The sequence below is a fragment of the Pseudophryne corroboree genome, chromosome 2 (assembly GCF_028390025.1).
Source record: "Pseudophryne corroboree isolate aPseCor3 chromosome 2, aPseCor3.hap2, whole genome shotgun sequence".
Taxonomy (NCBI): Eukaryota; Metazoa; Chordata; class Amphibia; order Anura; family Myobatrachidae; genus Pseudophryne; species Pseudophryne corroboree.
In genome coordinates this window covers 138379923-138401618 of record NC_086445.1, presented here as the reverse complement: position 1 = coordinate 138401618, position 21696 = coordinate 138379923, and the positions used below count along the sequence as shown (strand labels likewise).

The 21696-nt window shown below is 44.8% G+C and overlaps 2 protein-coding genes across 2 annotated transcripts in view; one reads left to right on the top strand and one right to left on the bottom strand.

Moving 5' to 3' along the window:
* MEDAG (mesenteric estrogen dependent adipogenesis) overlaps positions 1-21696 on the bottom strand; it is a 116912-nt gene that overhangs the window by 59699 nt on the left and 35517 nt on the right. Inside the window, exons 2-3 of the mRNA XM_063951754.1 lie at positions 17976-18088; positions 1354-1466 (exon numbers count right to left, since the gene is read on the bottom strand). Coding sequence (XP_063807824.1) covers positions 1354-1466; positions 17976-18088 — 226 coding nt within the window. The remainder of the gene's footprint in view (positions 1-1353; positions 1467-17975; positions 18089-21696) is intronic.
* LOC135003663 (uncharacterized) lies at positions 7741-15162 on the top strand. The gene is made up of 2 exons (XM_063951753.1): positions 7741-10167; positions 13897-15162. Exon 1 carries the CDS (start codon positions 7754-7756, stop codon positions 9521-9523), a length of 1770 nt encoding a protein of 589 aa, XP_063807823.1. The 5' UTR covers positions 7741-7753; the 3' UTR covers positions 9524-10167; positions 13897-15162.

Sequence of the window (21696 nt, the reverse complement as noted above, 5' to 3'; positions counted from 1 at the left end):
GGTCGACATTGACATGGTCGACATGTACACATGGTCGACACGTGAAAATGGTCGACACATGAAAAGGTCGACATGAGTTTTTTAACTTTTTTTTCTTTTGGGGAACTTTTCCATACTTTACAAACCACATGGACTACGATTGGAACGGTAATCTGTGCCGAGCGAAGCGGTAGCGGAGCGAAGGCACCATGCCCGAAGCATGGCGAGCGAAGGGAGCCATGCGAGGGGACGCGGTGCACTAATTGGGGTTCCCAGTCACTTTAAGCAAAAAACGACACCAAAAAAAGTTAAAAAACTCATGTCGACCTTTTCATGTGTCGACCTTTCATGTGTCGACCATTTTCATGTGTCGACCATGTGTCCATGTCAATGTCGACCAATAGTGGTCGACCTAATGACTGTCGACCATAACATGGTCAACCATTCATACCGCAACCCATTTATATAATGAGTTTTACACTAGTAACCTTTTATATACATATATACTGTATTATCTACAGCCCACACAGTAAGATATTAATGTTATCAACAGCTATTTTAAGTGGAAAGAGGCTTCTGAGAAGTATAAAAGTGACAGAACAACTCACTGAGACTGTTCCTGTCTACCAGAGTGATGTTCATTTGAACGCATTATTAGGAAATACAATCTGAGTCATAGACAATAAATAACACAGACAGAATAACAGATATATAGTATCAATCGATGCTACAGGTTTTTTTTTTGTCCTATTATCTCTGCTAACATCTAGTACTTGTCACACTAACAACTGGCTCGGGAATATAGAACAATTATTTAGAAAATCAATACACAGACCATGATGTTAAACTGAAACTCCGTCATATACCAGGTTAAAAGAGTTTGCAGCAATAAAATCCAATAACTGCATCTCAAACTCAACAGTCGATCATAACAATTGGATTCACCACTTTAGTCTGCAGTACATAATAAAATGTATATTTTTGTGCAGCGTCGTCACTGGGTCTGGTGACACCCGGTGAGCGAAGTAGAATCTACCCTATGGCGCACGTGTCCATAAAGGGGTGTGGCTTCGCATGCCTCTATTTGGAACCAGTGTGATTTTGCAGAGTTTGCTACTAAATTTAAACGAGCAATCAATTAAAAGGCACAAAAAGCCTTATAATTTATTGCCACTTTCAATTTAACTTGGAAATTCCATCATCTCAAACCTATTAACTACCCCCCAAAGTCTGCAATGTTACCATAGAAAGCTCTGTGAGGAGAATTAGCAACATGTTGCTGGGGCTATACAATGCTCTGCAACCATAATATTATATGATGCATGCAAATCAGTATATATTTAAGGCATACACATAAAATGGAACGTATCTTACTTGTAAACTGTAGTTTTCGCCCCAAACTGAGGATATTGCATTATTCATCCCATCCTCCACCCTGCTTTTCACCTTTGGATGTCGGGTATTCACAATTAAGGCAAATGTTTTAGCTGGAAAAAAGACAGTGTATTTATTACAATACTGGGAATCACTCACCATGTGGTGCTGCAGGTACAAACGAGGGTGTCAAATCATGATAGAGGTTAGGGAGATAGAGGGACTTCTGGAGGTATAAGTGTGTTTCCGCACCAATAAGCAATAAGAGCAAAATGAATTACAATGGCCCTCATTCCGAGTTGATCGGTCGCAAGGCGAATTTAGCAGAGTTACACACGCTAAGCCGCCGCCTACTGGGAGTGAATCTTAGCTTCTTAAAATTGCGACCGATGTATTCGCAATATTGCGATTACTAACTACTTAGCAGTTTCAGAGTAGCTCCAGACTTACTCTGCCTGTGCGATCATTTCAGTGCTTGTCGTTCCTGGTTGACGTCACAAACACACCCAGCGTTCGCCCAGGCACTCCCACCGTTTCTCCGGCCACTCCTGCGTTTTTTCCGGAAACGGTAGCGTTTTCAGCCACACGCCCCTGAAACGCCGTGTTTCCGCCCAGTAACACCCATTTCCTGTCAATCACATTACGATCGCCGGAGCGAAGAAAAAGCCGTGAGTAAAAATACTTTCTTCATAGTAAAGTTACTTGGCGCAGTCGCAGTGCGAACATTGCGCATGCGTACTAAGCGGATTTTCACTGCGATGCGATGAAAAATACCGAGCGAACAACTCGGAATGAGGGCCAATATTCAGTAATGACCAACTTCTGATTTATCTAGGTACTAGTATTGTTAGAAATCTAAGGTTGGTGGTGCACCGAGGGTACAGTAATACACTGCTGAGTAGTCAATATACAGGACACGAGAAAGAAAGACCCTTTGTTGGCACACTCATTGAAAAAATTTAACTTTTAATTAATTCCATATAAAAAACACTTAAATTGAAAAAAAGAAAAAAAAGAAAAAATAAGAATTTACTTACCGATAATTCTATTTCTCATAGTCCGTAGTGGATGCTGGGGACTCCGAAAGGACCATGGGGAATAGCGGCTCCGCAGGAGACTGGGCACAAAAGTAAAAAGCTTTAGGACTACCTGGTGTGCACTGGCTCCTCCCCCTATGACCCTCCTCCAAGCCTCAGTTAGGATACTGTGCCCGGACGAGCGTACACAATAAGGAAGGATTTTGAATCCCGGGTAAGACTCATACCAGCCACACCAATCACACCGTACAACTTGTGATCTGAACCCAGTTAACAGCATAATAACAGAAGGAGCCTCTGAAAAGATGGCTCACAACAACAATAACCCGATTTTTGTAACAATAACTATGTACAAGTAATGCAGATAATCCGCACTTGGGATGGGCGCCCAGCATCCACTACGGACTATGAGAAATAGAATTATCGGTAAGTAAATTCTTATTTTCTCTAACGTCCTAGTGGATGCTGGGGACTCCGAAAGGACCATGGGGATTATACCAAAGCTCCCAAACGGGCGGGAGAGTGCGGATGACTCTGCAGCACCGAATGAGAGAACTCCAGGTCCTCCTCAGCCAGTGTATCAAATTTGTAGAATTTAGCAAACGTGTTTGCCCCTGACCAAGTAGCTGCTCGGCAAAGTTGTAAAGCCGAGACCCCTCGGGCAGCCGCCCAAGATGAGCCCACTTTCCGTGTGGAATGGGCTTTTACAGATTTTGGCTGTGGCAGGCCTGCCACAGAATGTGCAAGCTGAATTGTACTACAAATCCAACGAGCAATCGTCTGCTTAGAAGCAGGAGCACCCAGCTTGTTGGGTGCATACAGGATAAACAGCGAGTCAGATTTTCTGACTCCAGCCGTCCTGGAAACATATATTTGCAGGGCCCTGACTACGTCCAGCAACTTGGAATCCTCCAAGTCCCTAGTAGCCGCAGGCACCACAATAGGCTGGTTTAAGTGAAAAGCTGAAACCACCTTAGGGAGAAATTGAGGACGAGTCCTCAATTCTGCCCTGTCCGTATGAAAAATTAGGTAAGGGCTTTTATAGGATAAAGCCGCCAATTCTGAAACACGCCTGGCTGAAGCCAGGGCTAACAGCATTACCACTTTCCATGTGAGATATTTTAAGTCCACAGTGGTGAGTGGTTCAAACCAATGTGATTTTAGGAATCCCAACACTACATTGAGCTCCCAAGGTGCCACTGGAGGCACAAAAGGAGGCTGTATATGCAGTACTCCCTTGACAAACGTCTGAACTTCAGGAACAGAAGCTAGTTCTTTTTGGAAGAATATTGACAGGGCCGAAATTTGAACCTTAATGGACCCTAATTTGAGGCCCATAGACAGTCCTGTTTGCAGGAAATGCAGGAATCGACCCAGTTGAAATTCCTCTGTAGGGGCCTTCCTGGCCTCGCACCACGCAACATATTTTCGCCAAATACGGTGATAATGTTGTACGGTCACATCCTTCCTGGCTTTGATCAGGGTAGGGATGACTTCATCCGGAATGCCTTTTTCCTTCAGGATCCGGCGTTCAACCGCCATGCCGTCAAACGCAGCCGCGGTAAGTCTTGGAACAGACATGGTCCCTGCTGGAGCAGGTCCTTTCTTAGAGGTAGAGGCCACGGGTCTTCCGTGAGCATCTCCTGAATTTCCGGGTACCAAGTCCTTCTTGGCCAATCCGGAGCCACGAGTATAGTCTTTACTCCTCTCCTTCTTATGATTCTCAGTACTTTTGGTATGAGAGGAAGAGGAGGGAACACATACACTGACTGGTACACCCACGGTGTTACCAGAGCGTCCACAGCTATTGCCTGAGGGTCCCTTGACCTGGCGCAATACCTGTCCAGTTTTTTGTTGAGGCGGGACGCCATCATGTCCACCTTTGGTTTTTCCCAACGGTTCACAATCATGTGGAAGACTTCTGGGTGAAGTCCCCACTCCCCCGGGTGAAGATCGTGCCTGCTGAGGAAGTCTGCTTCCCAGTTGTCCACTCCCGGAATGAACACTGCTGACAGTGCTATCACATGATTTTCCGCCCAGCGAAGAATCCTTGCCACTTCCTTCATTGCCCTCCTGCTTCTTGTGCCGCCCTGTCTGTTTACGTGGGCGACTGCCGTGATGTTGTCCGACTGGATCAACACCGGCTGACCCTGAAGCAGAGGTCTCGCCTGACTTAGGGCATTGTAAATGGCCCTTAGTTCCAGGATATTTATGTGAAGTGACGTTTCCATGCTTGACCACAAGCCCTGGAAATTTCTTCCCTGTGTGACTGCTCCCCAGCCTCTCAGGCTGGCATCCGTGGTCACCAGGAAACAATCCTGAATGCCGAATCTGCGGCCCTCTAGGAGATGAGCACTCTGTAACCACCACAGGAGAGACACCCTTGTTCTTGGAGACAGGGTTATCCGCTGATGCATTTGAAGATGCGATCCGGACCATTTGTCCAGCAGATCCCACTGAAAAGTTCTTGCGTGGAATCTGCCGAATGGAATCGCTTCGTAAGAAGCCACCATCTTTCCCAGGACCCTTGTGCATTGATGTACTGACACTTGGCCTGGTCTTAGGAGGTTCCTGACTAGGTCGGATAACTCCCTGGCTTTCTCTTCCGGGAGAAACACCTTTTTCTGTACTGTGTCCAGAATCATTCCTAGGAACAGCAGACCTGTCGTCGGAATCAGCTGCGATTTTGGAATGTTTAGAATCCATCCGTGCTGTCGTAGTACTACTTGAGATAGTGCTACTCCGACCTCTAACTGTTCCCTGGACCTTGCCCTTATCAGGAGATCGTCCAAGTAAGGGATAATTAAGACGCCTTTTCTTCGAAGAAGAATCATCATTTCGGCCATTACCTTGGTAAAGACCCGGGGTGCCGTGGACAATCCAAACGGCAGCGTCTGAAACTGATAGTGACAGTTCTGTACCACAAACCTGAGGTACCCTTGGTGAGAAGGGCAAATTGGGACATGGAGGTAAGCATCCTTGATGTCCAGAGACACCATATAGTCCCCTTCTTCCAGGTTCGCTATCACTGCTCTGAGTGACTCCATCTTGAACTTGAACCTTTTTATGTAAGTGTTCAAGGATTTCAGATTTAAAATGGGTCTCACCGAGCCGTCCGGCTTCGGTACCACAAACAGCGTGGAATAATACCCCTTTCCCTGGTGAAGGAGGGGTACCTTGATTATCACTTGCTGGGAATACAGCTTGTGAATGGCTTCCAATACCGCCTCCCTGTCGGGGAGAGACGTTGGTAAAGCAGACTTCAGGAACCGGCGAGGGGGAGACGTCTCGAATTCCAATTTGTACCCCTGAGATACTACCTGCAGGATCCAGGGGTCCACTTGCGAGTGAGCCCACTGCGCGCTGAAATTCTTGAGACGGGCCCCCACCGTGCCTGAGTCCGCTTGTAAGGCCCCAGCGTCATGCTGAGGACTTGGCAGAAGCGGGGGAGGGCTTCTGTTCGTGGGAAGAGGCTGTCTGCTGCAGTCTTTTTCCCCTTCCTCTGCCCCGGGGCAGATATGAGTGGCCTTTTGCCCGCTTGCCCTTATGGGGACGAAAGGACTGAGCCTGAAAAGACGGTATCTTTTTCTGCTGCGAGGTGACTTGGGGTAAAAAGGTGGATTTCCCAGCCGTTGCCGTGGCCACCAGGTCCGATAGACCGACCCAAAATAACTCCTCCCCTTTATACGGCAATACTTCCATATGCCGTTTGGAATCCGCATCACCTGACCACTGTCGCGTCCATAACCCTCTTCTGGCAGAAATGGACATCGCACTTACTCTTGATGCCAGAGTGCAAATATCCCTCTGTGCATCACGCATATATAGAAATGCATCCTTTAAATGCTCTATAGTCAATAATATATTGTCCCTGTCCAGGGTATCAATATTTTCAGTCAGGGAATGCGACCAAGCCACCCCAGCACTGCACATCCAGGCTGAGGCGATTGCTGGTCGCAGTATAATACCAGTATGTGTGTATATACTTTTTAGGATATTTTCCAGCTTCCTATCAGCTGGATCCTTGAGGGCGGCCGTATCTGGAGACGGTAACGCCACTTGTTTTGATAAGCGTGTGAGCGCCTTATCCACTCTAGGGGGTGTTTCCCAACGCGCCCTAACCTCTGGCGGGAAAGGGTATAATGCCAATAATTTTTTAGAAATTAGCAGTTTTTTATCGGGGGAAACCCACGCTTCATCACACACCTCATTTAATTCATCTGATTCAGGAAAAACTACGGGTAGTTTTTTCACACCCCACATAATACCCTTCTTTGTGGTATTTGTAGTATCAGAAATGTTCAAAACCTCCTTCATTGCCGTGATCATGTAACGTGTGGCCCTACTGAAAATACGTTTGTTTCCTCACCGTCGACACTGGAGTCAGTGTCCGTGTCAGTGTCTGTATCGACCTGAGGTAACGGGCGTTTTATAGCCCCTGACGGTGTTTGAGACGCCTGTACAGGTATTAACTGATTTGCCGGCTGTCTCATGTCGTCAACAGTCTTTTGTAAAGTGCCGACACTATCACGTAATTCTTTCCATAAGACCATCCAGTCAGGTGTCGACTCCCTAGGGGGTGACATCACTAACACAGGCAATTGCTCCGCCTCCACATCATTTTCCTCCTCATACATGTCGACACAGCGTACCGACACACAGCACACACACAGGGAATGCTCTGATAGAGGACAGGACCCCACTAGCCCTTTGGGGAGACAGAGGGAGAGTTTGCCAGCACACACCAGAGCGCTATATATATATATATATAGGGATAACCTTATATAAGTGTTTTTCCCTAATATAGCTGCTGTATATATTACTATGCCAATTTAGTGCCCCCCCTCTCTTGTTTTACCCTGTTTCTGTAGTGCAGTACTGCATGGGAGAGTCAGGGAGCCTTCCTCCAACGGAGCTGTGAGGAAAAAATGGCGCCAGTGTGCTGAGGAGATAGGCTCCGCCCCCTTATTGGCGGCCTTTCTCCCGCTTTTTAATGGAAAAATGGCAGGGGTTAAATGCATCCATATAGCCCAGGAGCTATATGTGATGTATTTTTTTTGCCAAACAAAGGTTTTTTATTGCGTCTCAGGGCGCTCCCCCCAGCGCCCTGCACCCTCAGTGACCGGAGTGTGAAGTGTGCTGAGAGCAATGGCGCACAGCTGCGGTGCTGTGCGCTACCTTATTGAAGACAGGACGTCTTCTGCCGCCGATTTTCCGGACCTCTTCACTCTTCTGGCTCTGTAAGGGGGCCGGCGGCGCGGCTCCGGGACCCATCCATGGCTGGGCCTGTGATCGTCCCTCTGGAGCTAATGTCCAGTAGCCTAAGAAGCCCAATCCACTCTGTGTCAAATACTCACCCAACCATGGCCAGCATAAATCCAATCATCTTGCCGTATTACTTTGGGGCTCCATGGCTTCCATCATATAGCGGAGATGTTCGAGGTTCTGAAGGGAACACATGGACTGAATTTAGGAACAAAATGAAGTCATTGTTCCGTTTATACCAATTGAGCAAACAACAGCAAGTGGAGATTCTTATGGGGCAGCTAAAAGGCACAGCCCTGAGAGAGGTGACTTCATGGCCAGAGGAAAAAAGAGAAACCGTAGGCCTCATCTTAAACCGACTAGCTGCCACATTTGAAACAAGACCGTTATCTGAACTTAAGGTGGCTTTTTACACGAGAAAGCAGCGGCCAAGAGAAACACTGCGTGACTTTGCACTTAGTCTTCAGGAGGCACTTCGAGCATTACAGGCCATAGATCCAACAGAAATTCGGCCAACAGATGAAATATTGATTAATCAATTTATAGAGGGATCCCATGGTGAGATAGTGAAGTCGCATTTACGCCTCCTTCAGCTACAGTTATCAAATAGCTCATTTTTGGTCTTCAAAGAAGCTGCCATTAAAGTGGTAGGGACGTTACAGATGCAAGAAATGTCCTGCCCTGAGATGTTGGGAATCCAAGAAGAAAAATACCCTCCAGAGATCACAAATCTGAAATTGGATCTGCACTCACCTAAAGAAGTTGTTGCACAGGGTGATCAGGTGCCAAGGACCGATCTATTAAGTACTATAGGAGTGCAAGTCGCTGAGCTGACCCATGGGATAAATGAAATGATACAGCAATTGCAGTATTTCATGCAGCAACATGAAAAGTGCAGAGGAGAGACAAACTGGAGCATCGATGAAAGACAGCCCAGAGATGTGGACCTTCATGTTGTAGACCAGAATCAAACTGAAGTGATCACAACACCAGCTACAGACCCAGAGCCTGTAGTCAGTGCAAGGAAAGTTATGGGGAAAGTCGTTTGGTTTAACGTGTGGTTTGGTTATGGCTTTATAAATTGTCTTGACACCAAAAAAGATGTGTTTGTACATTATACTGACATAAAGGAGAACAACCACCGGAATTATTTCCAAAGTCTGGAGAGAGGAGAAACGGTTGAGTTTGATGTTGTGAATGGAGAAAAAGGTCCGCAGGCAGCTAATGTAACTGGTCCTGGTGGTGCTCCAGTGCAAGGCAGTAGATATGCAGCAAATCGCAAGCATTATTGTCACAGAGGTGCTCCATGTGATTATCAGCAAAGCTGCCAATACAGTGAAGGTGGAGAGGAGAGCAAAGAAGTTGAGAATGTGGCAGAAAGTGCATATCAACCACAGCATGATGGGACATGTTGCTACCCACTGTATGAGGAAATGGCGGAGGAGAGAGTTGACACTGTGCAGCAGAGCCTGCAAGACATAATCCGACCACAGCTTCCTCCAGATCCAGCATGTTCAGGTGAGGCCAGAGTCAAGGACATCGGTTCCAGTGCGGCCTGCCTTGATCAGGCAGATTCAGGTGTAGCCGACCAGGAAGAAGTCACAGAGAAAGTGATCTACATGGCTGCAGCAGAAGCCTTGGAAGTTTCCTCTAAACCCATTGCACCAAATTCCGTTATGTCAATGTCTGAACCTCATATTCCTGCAAAACCCTCTAATAAAACAAAAGAGGCTGTAACATGGCTTTTCCCAGAGTGGCATTGCAAAGACTGTGAATACACCACAATAAGCGGTGAAGAGTTTGTCTCAATTTTGCAACAGTCATCAAGAAGATCAGGAAAGAGGCCCAAAGGGATTTCTTCCCATTAGATACTGGCAAAAGAAAATGTAAAAGTGATTATATAACAAACATATCAGTTTATACAATAGTTTTGGGAAAAGTAAGTGTTAGAAGTGTTTAATGTTACTGTTGCTATATGGCAAACTGACAGTGTTAATGTTTATGGTAAATTTGTAAAACTTAAAGTGAAGTCTTGAAAGTTAAAACAGAACGTCTTCTAATGTTATTTATGTTAAATATAGTGTAATGTAAAGATGTATTTGAATTTCACAGCTGCAAGGTTGTTTGCTGATATGCGTGAGGACACGCATAATTCTAGTGGGCTGATATGTGACACCCCAACAGAGTTGCCACGGACATTTAACTTATTTCTGCGCCCTTTTTCCCCCTCTACAAAATACAGCCTGGCTAAATGCTTTGAGACTTCAGCAAGGAAAGGGTTAAGAACATTTTCTATGCTATAGCTGTCATGCGCTTGGACAGTTAACAGCCGTGTGCCGAGTCTGTTGGCAGTTGGGCGGCGGCCATCTTAGGAGGATGAGCAGAGTGGAACAGGACCTAGGAGCAGAAGGTGCTGAGCTGATTTGGTGGTGTACATGGTGACCAAAGGAGACTCCTTACCTGATCTTCAATAAATCAGAGTCCAGCAGCTGACAAAGAGAGTGTCTATGGAGTGGTGAGCAGACTACGTCAGCCCTGAGGCAAAATAGCCACTTCTAGTGAGATCCAGGAGCCCCATTGTATGTAGATTATACATTCTCACACTCCATAGTAGCAGTCTCAGTAATTGCTGAATGATCTAATTGACTGTCACAAACTCCCTGCTGAAATACCCTGGTATACTAGAGATCACAGTTTTATACAGTAAATTAGCCAGTTTCTATAGTAATAACACCCTTTATGAGACTGATAAGAGCCATCAAATAGCAGTAAGCACCTCTGCGCAGAAGCAGACAGTCACGTGCTGCAGTTTTCTCAGCACACAGCCAGAACTTTGTAGTGCAGTAAGGAACAATACTGTCTTAGTTACACAGACAGCTTAAAGGATTCAGGACTCAATATCACAGGGGCCTGCAGCTGATGTACTGCTCTCAGTCAGACAGTGTACATGTAACAATTGAGTACAGTAACCTTTTTGGAGTACAAGTCAGTAGCCCTGTTTCACCAACTACTCATCGCAAGCCCTTGCAGAGATAAAGAGACTGCTCATAACAGGGACAGAGACACCTTAGCTGCCTATATTGCGTTTAAGGATGAGACAGGATCAAGTGGCACAGTTGTAAACCTACTTATTGCCTGACACAGTCATGTGGATATCGCAGAGAGCCTCCTTTAAGAAAATAGCACTTACAGTACAATCAGTTAATATTACATCCAGACTAGCAAAATAGACTCACAGTTGCCTAAAATTAGCGTGCTGCATCATATTAGAAGTTACAAAACTGCCTGGTTGGACAGAACCAGCTACACTTCATTTGTTGTAATCCATCCATTGCTACCTTCATCCAAGACTTGTATTAACTATTCTCAGGATATAACTTTCCTAGAAAGGTGCACTATACTCAATGTAGCTAGCTACAAAACTAAAGGTTTTTACGGGGCCCCAATTATAAGAGTATCTTCAAGTGATTGCTTAAAACTTTATATTAGTGTGTAAGGATTGTCAAATGTGGATATTGTTTCTTGTGCTTTATTGTTCTTTGCATGAAAATGGTATGTGACTAGCATAGACATTGAGGTTAATCTAAATTGCCAGTATATGAGATAATCTCAAATTTCTACAGCTGAGAAAAACTTATAGCAGTGTTTCAGTAGAATAAAAATTCATATAGAGAAATTGTGTAATTAATGTCTGTGTGCAATATACCCTGAACTATATTGTGAGTTGCTGGTGAAACTTATGCCTGTTAGAAGCTACAGACACTAGGTCCAGGTAAGGAACACCAGAAAAGATAAAGTAACACATTAAACCAGAGTTGACTTCAGTGAAACCTACTTTAGGGTGTCACATTTTGGCGTCGTACGAACAGGATACGAACATGTCTTCTGATGATCAAGCAGCGGGGGATTTGTCAAATACTCACCCAACCATGGCCAGCATAAATCCAATCATCTTGCCGTATTACTTTGGGGCTCCATGGCTTCCATCATATAGCGGAGATGTTCGAGGTTCTGAAGGGAACACATGGACTGAATTTAGGAACAAAATGAAGTCATTGTTCCGTTTATACCAATTGAGCAAACAACAGCAAGTGGAGATTCTTATGGGGCAGCTAAAAGGCACAGCCCTGAGAGAGGTGACTTCATGGCCAGAGGAAAAAAGAGAAACCGTAGGCCTCATCTTAAACCGACTAGCTGCCACATTTGAAACAAGACCGTTATCTGAACTTAAGGTGGCTTTTTACACGAGAAAGCAGCGGCCAAGAGAAACACTGCGTGACTTTGCACTTAGTCTTCAGGAGGCACTTCGAGCATTACAGGCCATAGATCCAACAGAAATTCGGCCAACAGATGAAATATTGATTAATCAATTTATAGAGGGATCCCATGGTGAGATAGTGAAGTCGCATTTACGCCTCCTTCAGCTACAGTTATCAAATAGCTCATTTTTGGTCTTCAAAGAAGCTGCCATTAAAGTGGTAGGGACGTTACAGATGCAAGAAATGTCCTGCCCTGAGATGTTGGGAATCCAAGAAGAAAAATACCCTCCAGAGATCACAAATCTGAAATTGGATCTGCACTCACCTAAAGAAGTTGTTGCACAGGGTGATCAGGTGCCAAGGACCGATCTATTAAGTACTATAGGAGTGCAAGTCGCTGAGCTGACCCATGGGATAAATGAAATGATACAGCAATTGCAGTATTTCATGCAGCAACATGAAAAGTGCAGAGGAGAGACAAACTGGAGCATCGATGAAAGACAGCCCAGAGATGTGGACCTTCATGTTGTAGACCAGAATCAAACTGAAGTGATCACAACACCAGCTACAGACCCAGAGCCTGTAGTCAGTGCAAGGAAAGTTATGGGGAAAGTCGTTTGGTTTAACGTGTGGTTTGGTTATGGCTTTATAAATTGTCTTGACACCAAAAAAGATGTGTTTGTACATTATACTGACATAAAGGAGAACAACCACCGGAATTATTTCCAAAGTCTGGAGAGAGGAGAAACGGTTGAGTTTGATGTTGTGAATGGAGAAAAAGGTCCGCAGGCAGCTAATGTAACTGGTCCTGGTGGTGCTCCAGTGCAAGGCAGTAGATATGCAGCAAATCGCAAGCATTATTGTCACAGAGGTGCTCCATGTGATTATCAGCAAAGCTGCCAATACAGTGAAGGTGGAGAGGAGAGCAAAGAAGTTGAGAATGTGGCAGAAAGTGCATATCAACCACAGCATGATGGGACATGTTGCTACCCACTGTATGAGGAAATGGCGGAGGAGAGAGTTGACACTGTGCAGCAGAGCCTGCAAGACATAATCCGACCACAGCTTCCTCCAGATCCAGCATGTTCAGGTGAGGCCAGAGTCAAGGACATCGGTTCCAGTGCGGCCTGCCTTGATCAGGCAGATTCAGGTGTAGCCGACCAGGAAGAAGTCACAGAGAAAGTGATCTACATGGCTGCAGCAGAAGCCTTGGAAGTTTCCTCTAAACCCATTGCACCAAATTCCGTTATGTCAATGTCTGAACCTCATATTCCTGCAAAACCCTCTAATAAAACAAAAGAGGCTGTAACATGGCTTTTCCCAGAGTGGCATTGCAAAGACTGTGAATACACCACAATAAGCGGTGAAGAGTTTGTCTCAATTTTGCAACAGTCATCAAGAAGATCAGGAAAGAGGCCCAAAGGGATTTCTTCCCATTAGATACTGGCAAAAGAAAATGTAAAAGTGATTATATAACAAACATATCAGTTTATACAATAGTTTTGGGAAAAGTAAGTGTTAGAAGTGTTTAATGTTACTGTTGCTATATGGCAAACTGACAGTGTTAATGTTTATGGTAAATTTGTAAAACTTAAAGTGAAGTCTTGAAAGTTAAAACAGAACGTCTTCTAATGTTATTTATGTTAAATATAGTGTAATGTAAAGATGTATTTGAATTTCACAGCTGCAAGGTTGTTTGCTGATATGCGTGAGGACACGCATAATTCTAGTGGGCTGATATGTGACACCCCAACAGAGTTGCCACGGACATTTAACTTATTTCTGCGCCCTTTTTCCCCCTCTACAAAATACAGCCTGGCTAAATGCTTTGAGACTTCAGCAAGGAAAGGGTTAAGAACATTTTCTATGCTATAGCTGTCATGCGCTTGGACAGTTAACAGCCGTGTGCCGAGTCTGTTGGCAGTTGGGCGGCGGCCATCTTAGGAGGATGAGCAGAGTGGAACAGGACCTAGGAGCAGAAGGTGCTGAGCTGATTTGGTGGTGTACATGGTGACCAAAGGAGACTCCTTACCTGATCTTCAATAAATCAGAGTCCAGCAGCTGACAAAGAGAGTGTCTATGGAGTGGTGAGCAGACTACGTCAGCCCTGAGGCAAAATAGCCACTTCTAGTGAGATCCAGGAGCCCCATTGTATGTAGATTATACATTCTCACACTCCATAGTAGCAGTCTCAGTAATTGCTGAATGATCTAATTGACTGTCACAAACTCCCTGCTGAAATACCCTGGTATACTAGAGATCACAGTTTTATACAGTAAATTAGCCAGTTTCTATAGTAATAACACCCTTTATGAGACTGATAAGAGCCATCAAATAGCAGTAAGCACCTCTGCGCAGAAGCAGACAGTCACGTGCTGCAGTTTTCTCAGCACACAGCCAGAACTTTGTAGTGCAGTAAGGAACAATACTGTCTTAGTTACACAGACAGCTTAAAGGATTCAGGACTCAATATCACAGGGGCCTGCAGCTGATGTACTGCTCTCAGTCAGACAGTGTACATGTAACAATTGAGTACAGTAACCTTTTTGGAGTACAAGTCAGTAGCCCTGTTTCACCAACTACTCATCGCAAGCCCTTGCAGAGATAAAGAGACTGCTCATAACAGGGACAGAGACACCTTAGCTGCCTATATTGCGTTTAAGGATGAGACAGGATCAAGTGGCACAGTTGTAAACCTACTTATTGCCTGACACAGTCATGTGGATATCGCAGAGAGCCTCCTTTAAGAAAATAGCACTTACAGTACAATCAGTTAATATTACATCCAGACTAGCAAAATAGACTCACAGTTGCCTAAAATTAGCGTGCTGCATCATATTAGAAGTTACAAAACTGCCTGGTTGGACAGAACCAGCTACACTTCATTTGTTGTAATCCATCCATTGCTACCTTCATCCAAGACTTGTATTAACTATTCTCAGGATATAACTTTCCTAGAAAGGTGCACTATACTCAATGTAGCTAGCTACAAAACTAAAGGTTTTTACGGGGCCCCAATTATAAGAGTATCTTCAAGTGATTGCTTAAAACTTTATATTAGTGTGTAAGGATTGTCAAATGTGGATATTGTTTCTTGTGCTTTATTGTTCTTTGCATGAAAATGGTATGTGACTAGCATAGACATTGAGGTTAATCTAAATTGCCAGTATATGAGATAATCTCAAATTTCTACAGCTGAGAAAAACTTATAGCAGTGTTTCAGTAGAATAAAAATTCATATAGAGAAATTGTGTAATTAATGTCTGTGTGCAATATACCCTGAACTATATTGTGAGTTGCTGGTGAAACTTATGCCTGTTAGAAGCTACAGACACTAGGTCCAGGTAAGGAACACCAGAAAAGATAAAGCAACACATTAAACCAGAGTTGACTTCAGTGAAACCTACTTTAGGGTGTCACATTTCACTCTGCACGCAGGTGAGTTCGCTTCTTCTCCCCTTAGTCCCTCGGTGCAGTAAGCCTGTTGCCAGCAGGTCTCACTGAAAATAAAAAACCTACTTTAAACTTTTACACTAAGCAGCTCAGGAGAGCCCCTTAGCCTGCACCCGTCTCGTTCGGGCACAAAAATCTAACTGAGGCTTGGAGGAGGGTCATAGGGGGAGGAGCCAGTGCACACCAGGTAGTCCTAAAGCTTTTTACTTTTGTGCCCAGTCTCCTGCGGAGCCGCTATTCCCCATGGTCCTTTCGGAGTCCCCAGCATCCACTAGGACGTTAGAGAAATTCTTATAGTATATCCTTTGTCCACTAAGTTTGTTGAAGTTGTATTTCTTGTGAGTTACACATCCTTAGTGAACAAACAATCTATAGATATAAAAATAAAGGCTATTACGTCGCTGCTTGGCATGTCTCTCCCTTTTATTACAACTAGGGGCTCCTGTGTGAGCGATGTACCCATGTGTTAGCAATATCACCCCTTCCTCTGTGTGAGCCATGCCAATCAGGTTTGTACTGATTCGCAGAAGGGCCTCCACTGGTGGATGCACTGGTGCCTCTACATATAAAACTTTGCTCACCAGGAGTGCAGCCACAACCCCTCTATGCAGCAGCCGCATCCTTGCCCCGCTGTGGTGTCCTCCAATGCTGGGAACTACGCAGGAAACACAGGCGACGTCATCTGGCCGTCCCTAATATGGCCATGAGACACCTGCGTTTCCTACACCACACCCCACCGATGCCACATTGCTGCTGCTGCTCCTGCCTGTCAATCACTATGTGATACCATCATTCCGGGATGTGATCGCATAGCGAACGCTGCACATGCACGGCCGATACCAGGGGGTCTGCAATTTTTGAAAAACTGTGATCAACTCTGAATAACCCACTTTATGGAGAAAAAAAAATATTACTACATTTCTGCTACATTAGAGGGTCTTTGTAAAACGTCATCATGTGTGATACTCAACAAGCAAGCCATATCAATGGTCCCTGGACCCTGCACTGCCCAGCATTACAGGGAGACACTGGAATTGCAGGGGTTAATAACCCCTCACCTGATAACATCAGCAGCAGCGCTGCAAACTTGGAAAGCAGCAGGACCCAGAGGCTAACAGCATACCCTCCAACATTTTACACATGAAAACCGGTACAAATTAGGAAAGGGCGCATGGCCATGGGTAAAAGGGGTGTGGCCACGGCCCCTTTCCTATACTTTCAATGTTAATTTGGAGAGTCAAAGATCGATACAAAGCCCTTTTTGGCAGGTACAGACCATAAAAAAAGGGTACAGTAACTGCCAAAAAGGTACAGTTGGGGGGTATGTAACAGCCGCAGCTTTGGTGAGCAGGAAGCCAGGGACCAGGGGCTGGCTAACCCCTGAACCCAGGAGTGGAGCATGGAGAGACAGGGAGATGCTGTGGTGATTCTAGGGAGGGATTCAAGAAAGCAGTCAGACAGAGATAGAGGTGACCGAGCGAGCGACAGCACTGAATGGAGCCAGAGTCGGAATAGTGTTGGCGACTCCGATCGGTGGGTAAAGCGGTATCGCGAGTTGTACTTTTACCTGAGAAAGCCGCATAGTTCACCTGAGCAGCATCTTACAGTGTACCTTTACCTCAGAAATCCACATTAGTTTACCTGAGCAGCACAGTGAACAGAACTTTTACTTCAGCAGTCATCTTGGAGTAAATAGAGCGAGCTTTACCCAACTTGGGGTTTAGCCAGTTATTTTGTATGACTTAGTGCTGCAGGAACAACCACCAGCTACCTTAAGGAGTGGATTAATTAACACCTATATAAGAAGGGAGGATTGCCATTATTTGTTATTACTGCAAATAGATGGAATTATATTTGTGCTACCACAAATATAAAGGGAGAACTGCTTAACTGCTTGTGACTTGTTTTCTTCTAATATAATACCGGCTACCTCGGGACATTAAAGACATTATAGCTCTATTGCGAACGATTATGCTGTTATGTCAAATTTGCATATGTTTAAACCAAATGCTAGTTGCCAACGCTCCTTTTGCATGCCTAATACTGGTTAATGTTGAAATGGAAATGCTTACTAACTTGCATGCCGTATGTTAAACATTTCTAAAGGACAGGGATTGTTTTTATTGCATAGCATGTGAATGATTTAGTCAATTTGTGATGCATGATATTACTACTCACTCTTCCATTAATCTAATCCACAGGTTATCAAACTCGGTCCTCAGGACCCCACACGGTTCATGTTTTGCAGGTCACCTGTAGATTTTTAAAATGTGACAGTTGGTGATACACAGTGCACCTGCCGGGGTGACATGGAAAACGTGCACTGTGTAGGGTCCTGAGGACCGAGTTTGAGAACCACTGATCTAATCAATCGCAGTTCACAACAGTGACACAACGCTCCAGTTTAATAAATACTTTAGTCACTCTCAAATGTGTAGTGGCTTGTTGGGGTTCTTTAAGTGTTCCCGACCTTTTGCCTAAGATCTAGAGGAGAGTGAGAAGTAGATGCAAGGAGACTTCAAGGGGAGCTGTGGCACGACAACATCTGCTGGGAATGAGGTACAACCCACCCCCAAACATTCGACCACTAGTGGCTTATCACACATACCTGAGGTAAAGGGGCAGTTGACTTTTTTTGCATTTGTTATAAATAACATGGGTTTTGCAAACAGTGTTTCTCTGTAATCCTTATAGTCCGCGTGACTCTGGAGGGTGACTTTCCTAAAAGAAAAACAAGACCACCATCAGCAAATGTAAATATTAGGAGCATGCTGTAAAAGTATGACTCAAACTGTTTGATACTTGTCATCTACAGGCAGTGGGGGCAGCCATTTTGTAATGGCCCATACACACTATGCAATATCGTTTACTATCTGAACGATACTGTTCAGTCCTAAATGATATTGCATAATATGTATGCATGATCCGACGTACGATGCGTGCAGTTTTGATGAGGTGACTTTGGGGGTCATTCTGACCTGAATGCTTGCTGCAGTTCTTTGCAGCACAGCGTTCACATTAGAACTGCGCATGCGCCGGCACCACAGAGCACTGGCGCATGGATGACAGCCAACGGCTGTCGTTGCCTTGCGATCGCCTCTGCCTGATTGACAGGCAGAGGCGGTCGCTGGGCGGGAGTGGGTGCAGTCAGGCCAATGCAGGCGTGGCCGACCATGTGGGGGGCGGGCTGCAGCGGCTGCGTAACGTCACACACAGCCGCTGCGAGCCAGGCAGCGATGAGTAGCACCGGCCAGCACGCAAAAACTGCGCTGGCCGGGAGCTACTCCTGAAGTACAAAAGCATCGCCACTGTGCAATGCTTTTGTACTTCAGCGACGGGCAGAGACTGACATGCGGGGTGGGCTAGCCCTGTGCTGGGCGTCCCCTCGCATGTCTGTGTTCCTGATCGTAGCTGTGTTAAATTTAGCACAGCTACGATCAACTCAGAATTACCCCCTTTGTTTCTAGACAATGTTTGACATCGTTTGTAGTGTGTACACACAATCTGATCTGATATCTTATACAATAGCATACAGTATGGTATTGTATGGGATTGTATAATGTGTACATAGCATAACTCTTAGCTGCACGCCCACCTGGAGCGTTATAGCTCTACTTCTTCTTGGCACCCTGGGTGCTGATGCTTTGTAGGAGTGTGCGATCAGGACCAATGAGAAGCTGCAATTACAGTGAGTGATTCAGTGGTTCTCAGTGATCCTCCTCCTCACACTCCACTACTATAGGCATTTAGGAGATGATTCATTATGCTATGAGAGTTTTCACAGGGTTAATGGGAGCAAGCTGGGAAGCCGCACTGCCCACTGTATTCCTGTCCACAGCCAAAACTTATCAGTATCGGCACTTACATCAGCACCATGAAAGGTGTATAAGATCCGCCAGAAACAGGCTTCACTTCTCCATACGTAAATAGATTTGCACAACAGAACTCAAGCTGTGGGCGGAATGTAATGGAGTCCGTGCTCGCCGGACGTGCCTGACTTTTTAAAAAGGGGCAATCATGTAAGTGATTGCCCCTTTAAATAAAGTCAGAGATCGTCCCTCATCCCTCACGTCCAGCGATCTCAAACTCCATTACATCCCGCCCTATGGGGGTAATTCCAAGTTGATCGCAGCAGGAATTTTTTTAGCAGTTGTGCAAAACCATGTGCACTGCAGGGGAGGCAGATATAACATGTGCAGAGAGAGTTAGATTTGGGTGGGGTGTGTTCAATCTGCAATCTAAATTGCAGTGTAAAAATAAAGCAGCCAGTATTTACCCTGCACAGAAACAAAATAACCTACCCAAATCTAACTCTCTCTGCACATGTTATATCTGCCTCCCCTGCAGTGCACATGGTTTTGCCCAATTGCTAAAAAATGTCCTGCTGTGATCAACTTGGAATTACCCCCTATGTGCCCACTACACTCCCACAAGAGAACAGTTCTGTGCAATCTGGTAAAGATCCATCCATCTCACAGTATGAAAGAAACGCAAAAATGTGTAAATGCGTATCTGTGCATGCGCTGTATGCTAACACTCGCTATTTGTATCTGCACCGACTCACAATCAGCCTAAAACCTAAACTTTTAGCTTTAGTGGAAAAGAAAAAAATGCTTAAAAATAGTGGTATTCCTTTCGAATATCCCCAAAACTATTTTCAGCGTTACCTAATACAGGGCATGATTCAGATGCGGTCACAATGGCTTGTAGCAGTTGCCCACAAGTTAACAGAGACACCCACTGAAGCCATCTCAACAGGCTCAGCAACTGTGTACTCCGTCACAACCGCGCAGCAGATACGGGAACACTGACTCGCTGAGTGCCTCCATGGGCATGGGAGCTGCGAAGAATGTAGTTATGTGACTGGCGGTCGGGAGACCGCCAGTCACTATACCAACGCCAGAATCCCGCCCGATTGCCACCCCAACATGCCGACTGACAGAGACCGAGTAGGCGCTCCAAATAAATGTGTTGGTTTTAATGGACAGACTCCGATTGATGTTGGTAAGCACGGTGATGGGTCTCCTCTCCCCACTAGGCAGCAACTTGTCCCCAGGAACTCTGTATTTCCGCACAAACCAAGCCTCCAAATGCCCTTATGTGTTTCTCCGCTTAGAAAAGACTTTGCTTCCTTCTGATGAAGCCACCGAAACTTTGCTAAGCGGAGAAACGCGAATTTGGAGGCTTGGTGTGGGCGGAAATAGAGTTCCTGGAGACAAGTCGCTGCCTAGTGGGGAGAGGAGACCCGTCACCGTTCTTACCAACTTTGAAACGGGTAAGGGATCAATCTGAGTCTGCCCATTAAAACCCACATTTATTTGGAGCGCCTACTCGGGACATTTTTACACTTGCAGCTCAATATGATGAGTGTAAATATAATACTCCATGAGATTTGCTGAAAATCTTGACTGCCTGTGATATGTTGGAATGGACAAGCAGTCAGGTTAGAGGATCTGACTAATTAATCCATCTGAAGGCTCACTAAATGAACAGCCCATAACCTGTTTCTGTTTGGAATACTGACGTATCATTTACCATTCTGAGCTCAATGATTCAGCTAAAGACGGAACGGAGCTTTGAAAGTATTGTTGCCATTCGTAGCAAACAACTGGATATTATCCTGCTTAACTCTGGAGTTTTGAAATTATTGTTGCCATTTGTAGCAAACTACGAGCTGTTATTCTGTTGAGAGAACTAGTTTAGTGTAAATTCAGCTGCTTAGGAGTATACGTACAATTGTTTTAATGTTTTAATCTAACACCTGCCGTGTGTATTATAATTGTATAATAAATATATGTTTTAAATTTTTAAATTGTGGTATTGTTCCATGTCACTTACCTTGGCACAGCAGCACTGTATATGTTTGTATATTTTAAGTATCTTTTAAGGGGATTAAGTGGTTCCTAATTATAGCAGCAGCTGTTACAAGGTGATTGTAAGTTATTTTTTTAAGTGGATCGTATCTCTTTTTGAATAAGCAGCCAGCGCCCAGTAACTTGTCATTTAGTGGCAGGATATATTTATTAACTTTATCTTTAGTTCTATAAACCTGCACTTTAATAAATATACCCCTACCACTAAACCCTATTTCAACTTTATAATCAGCAATCCTTTACCATAAATACTGTAGCTGTATATTTAGTAACCATTAATTTAGTGCTTGGGTTATTTCAAATAAATGACAGATGTGTCATCGCTTGGAGAGAGATAAAAATGAGAGAGAAAAAGTAGCAGCCAGTCAGCTCCTAACTGACATTTTTCAAACACAGCCTGTAACATGGCAGTTAGGAGCTGATTGGCTGGTACTTTATCACATTCCATTTTATCAC

Bases quoted from the DNA above. Each gene is read 5' to 3' on its own strand.
- LOC135003663 (XM_063951753.1), top strand. From the start codon at position 7,754: ATGGCCAGCATAAATCCAATCATCTTGCCGTATTACTTTGGGGCTCCA.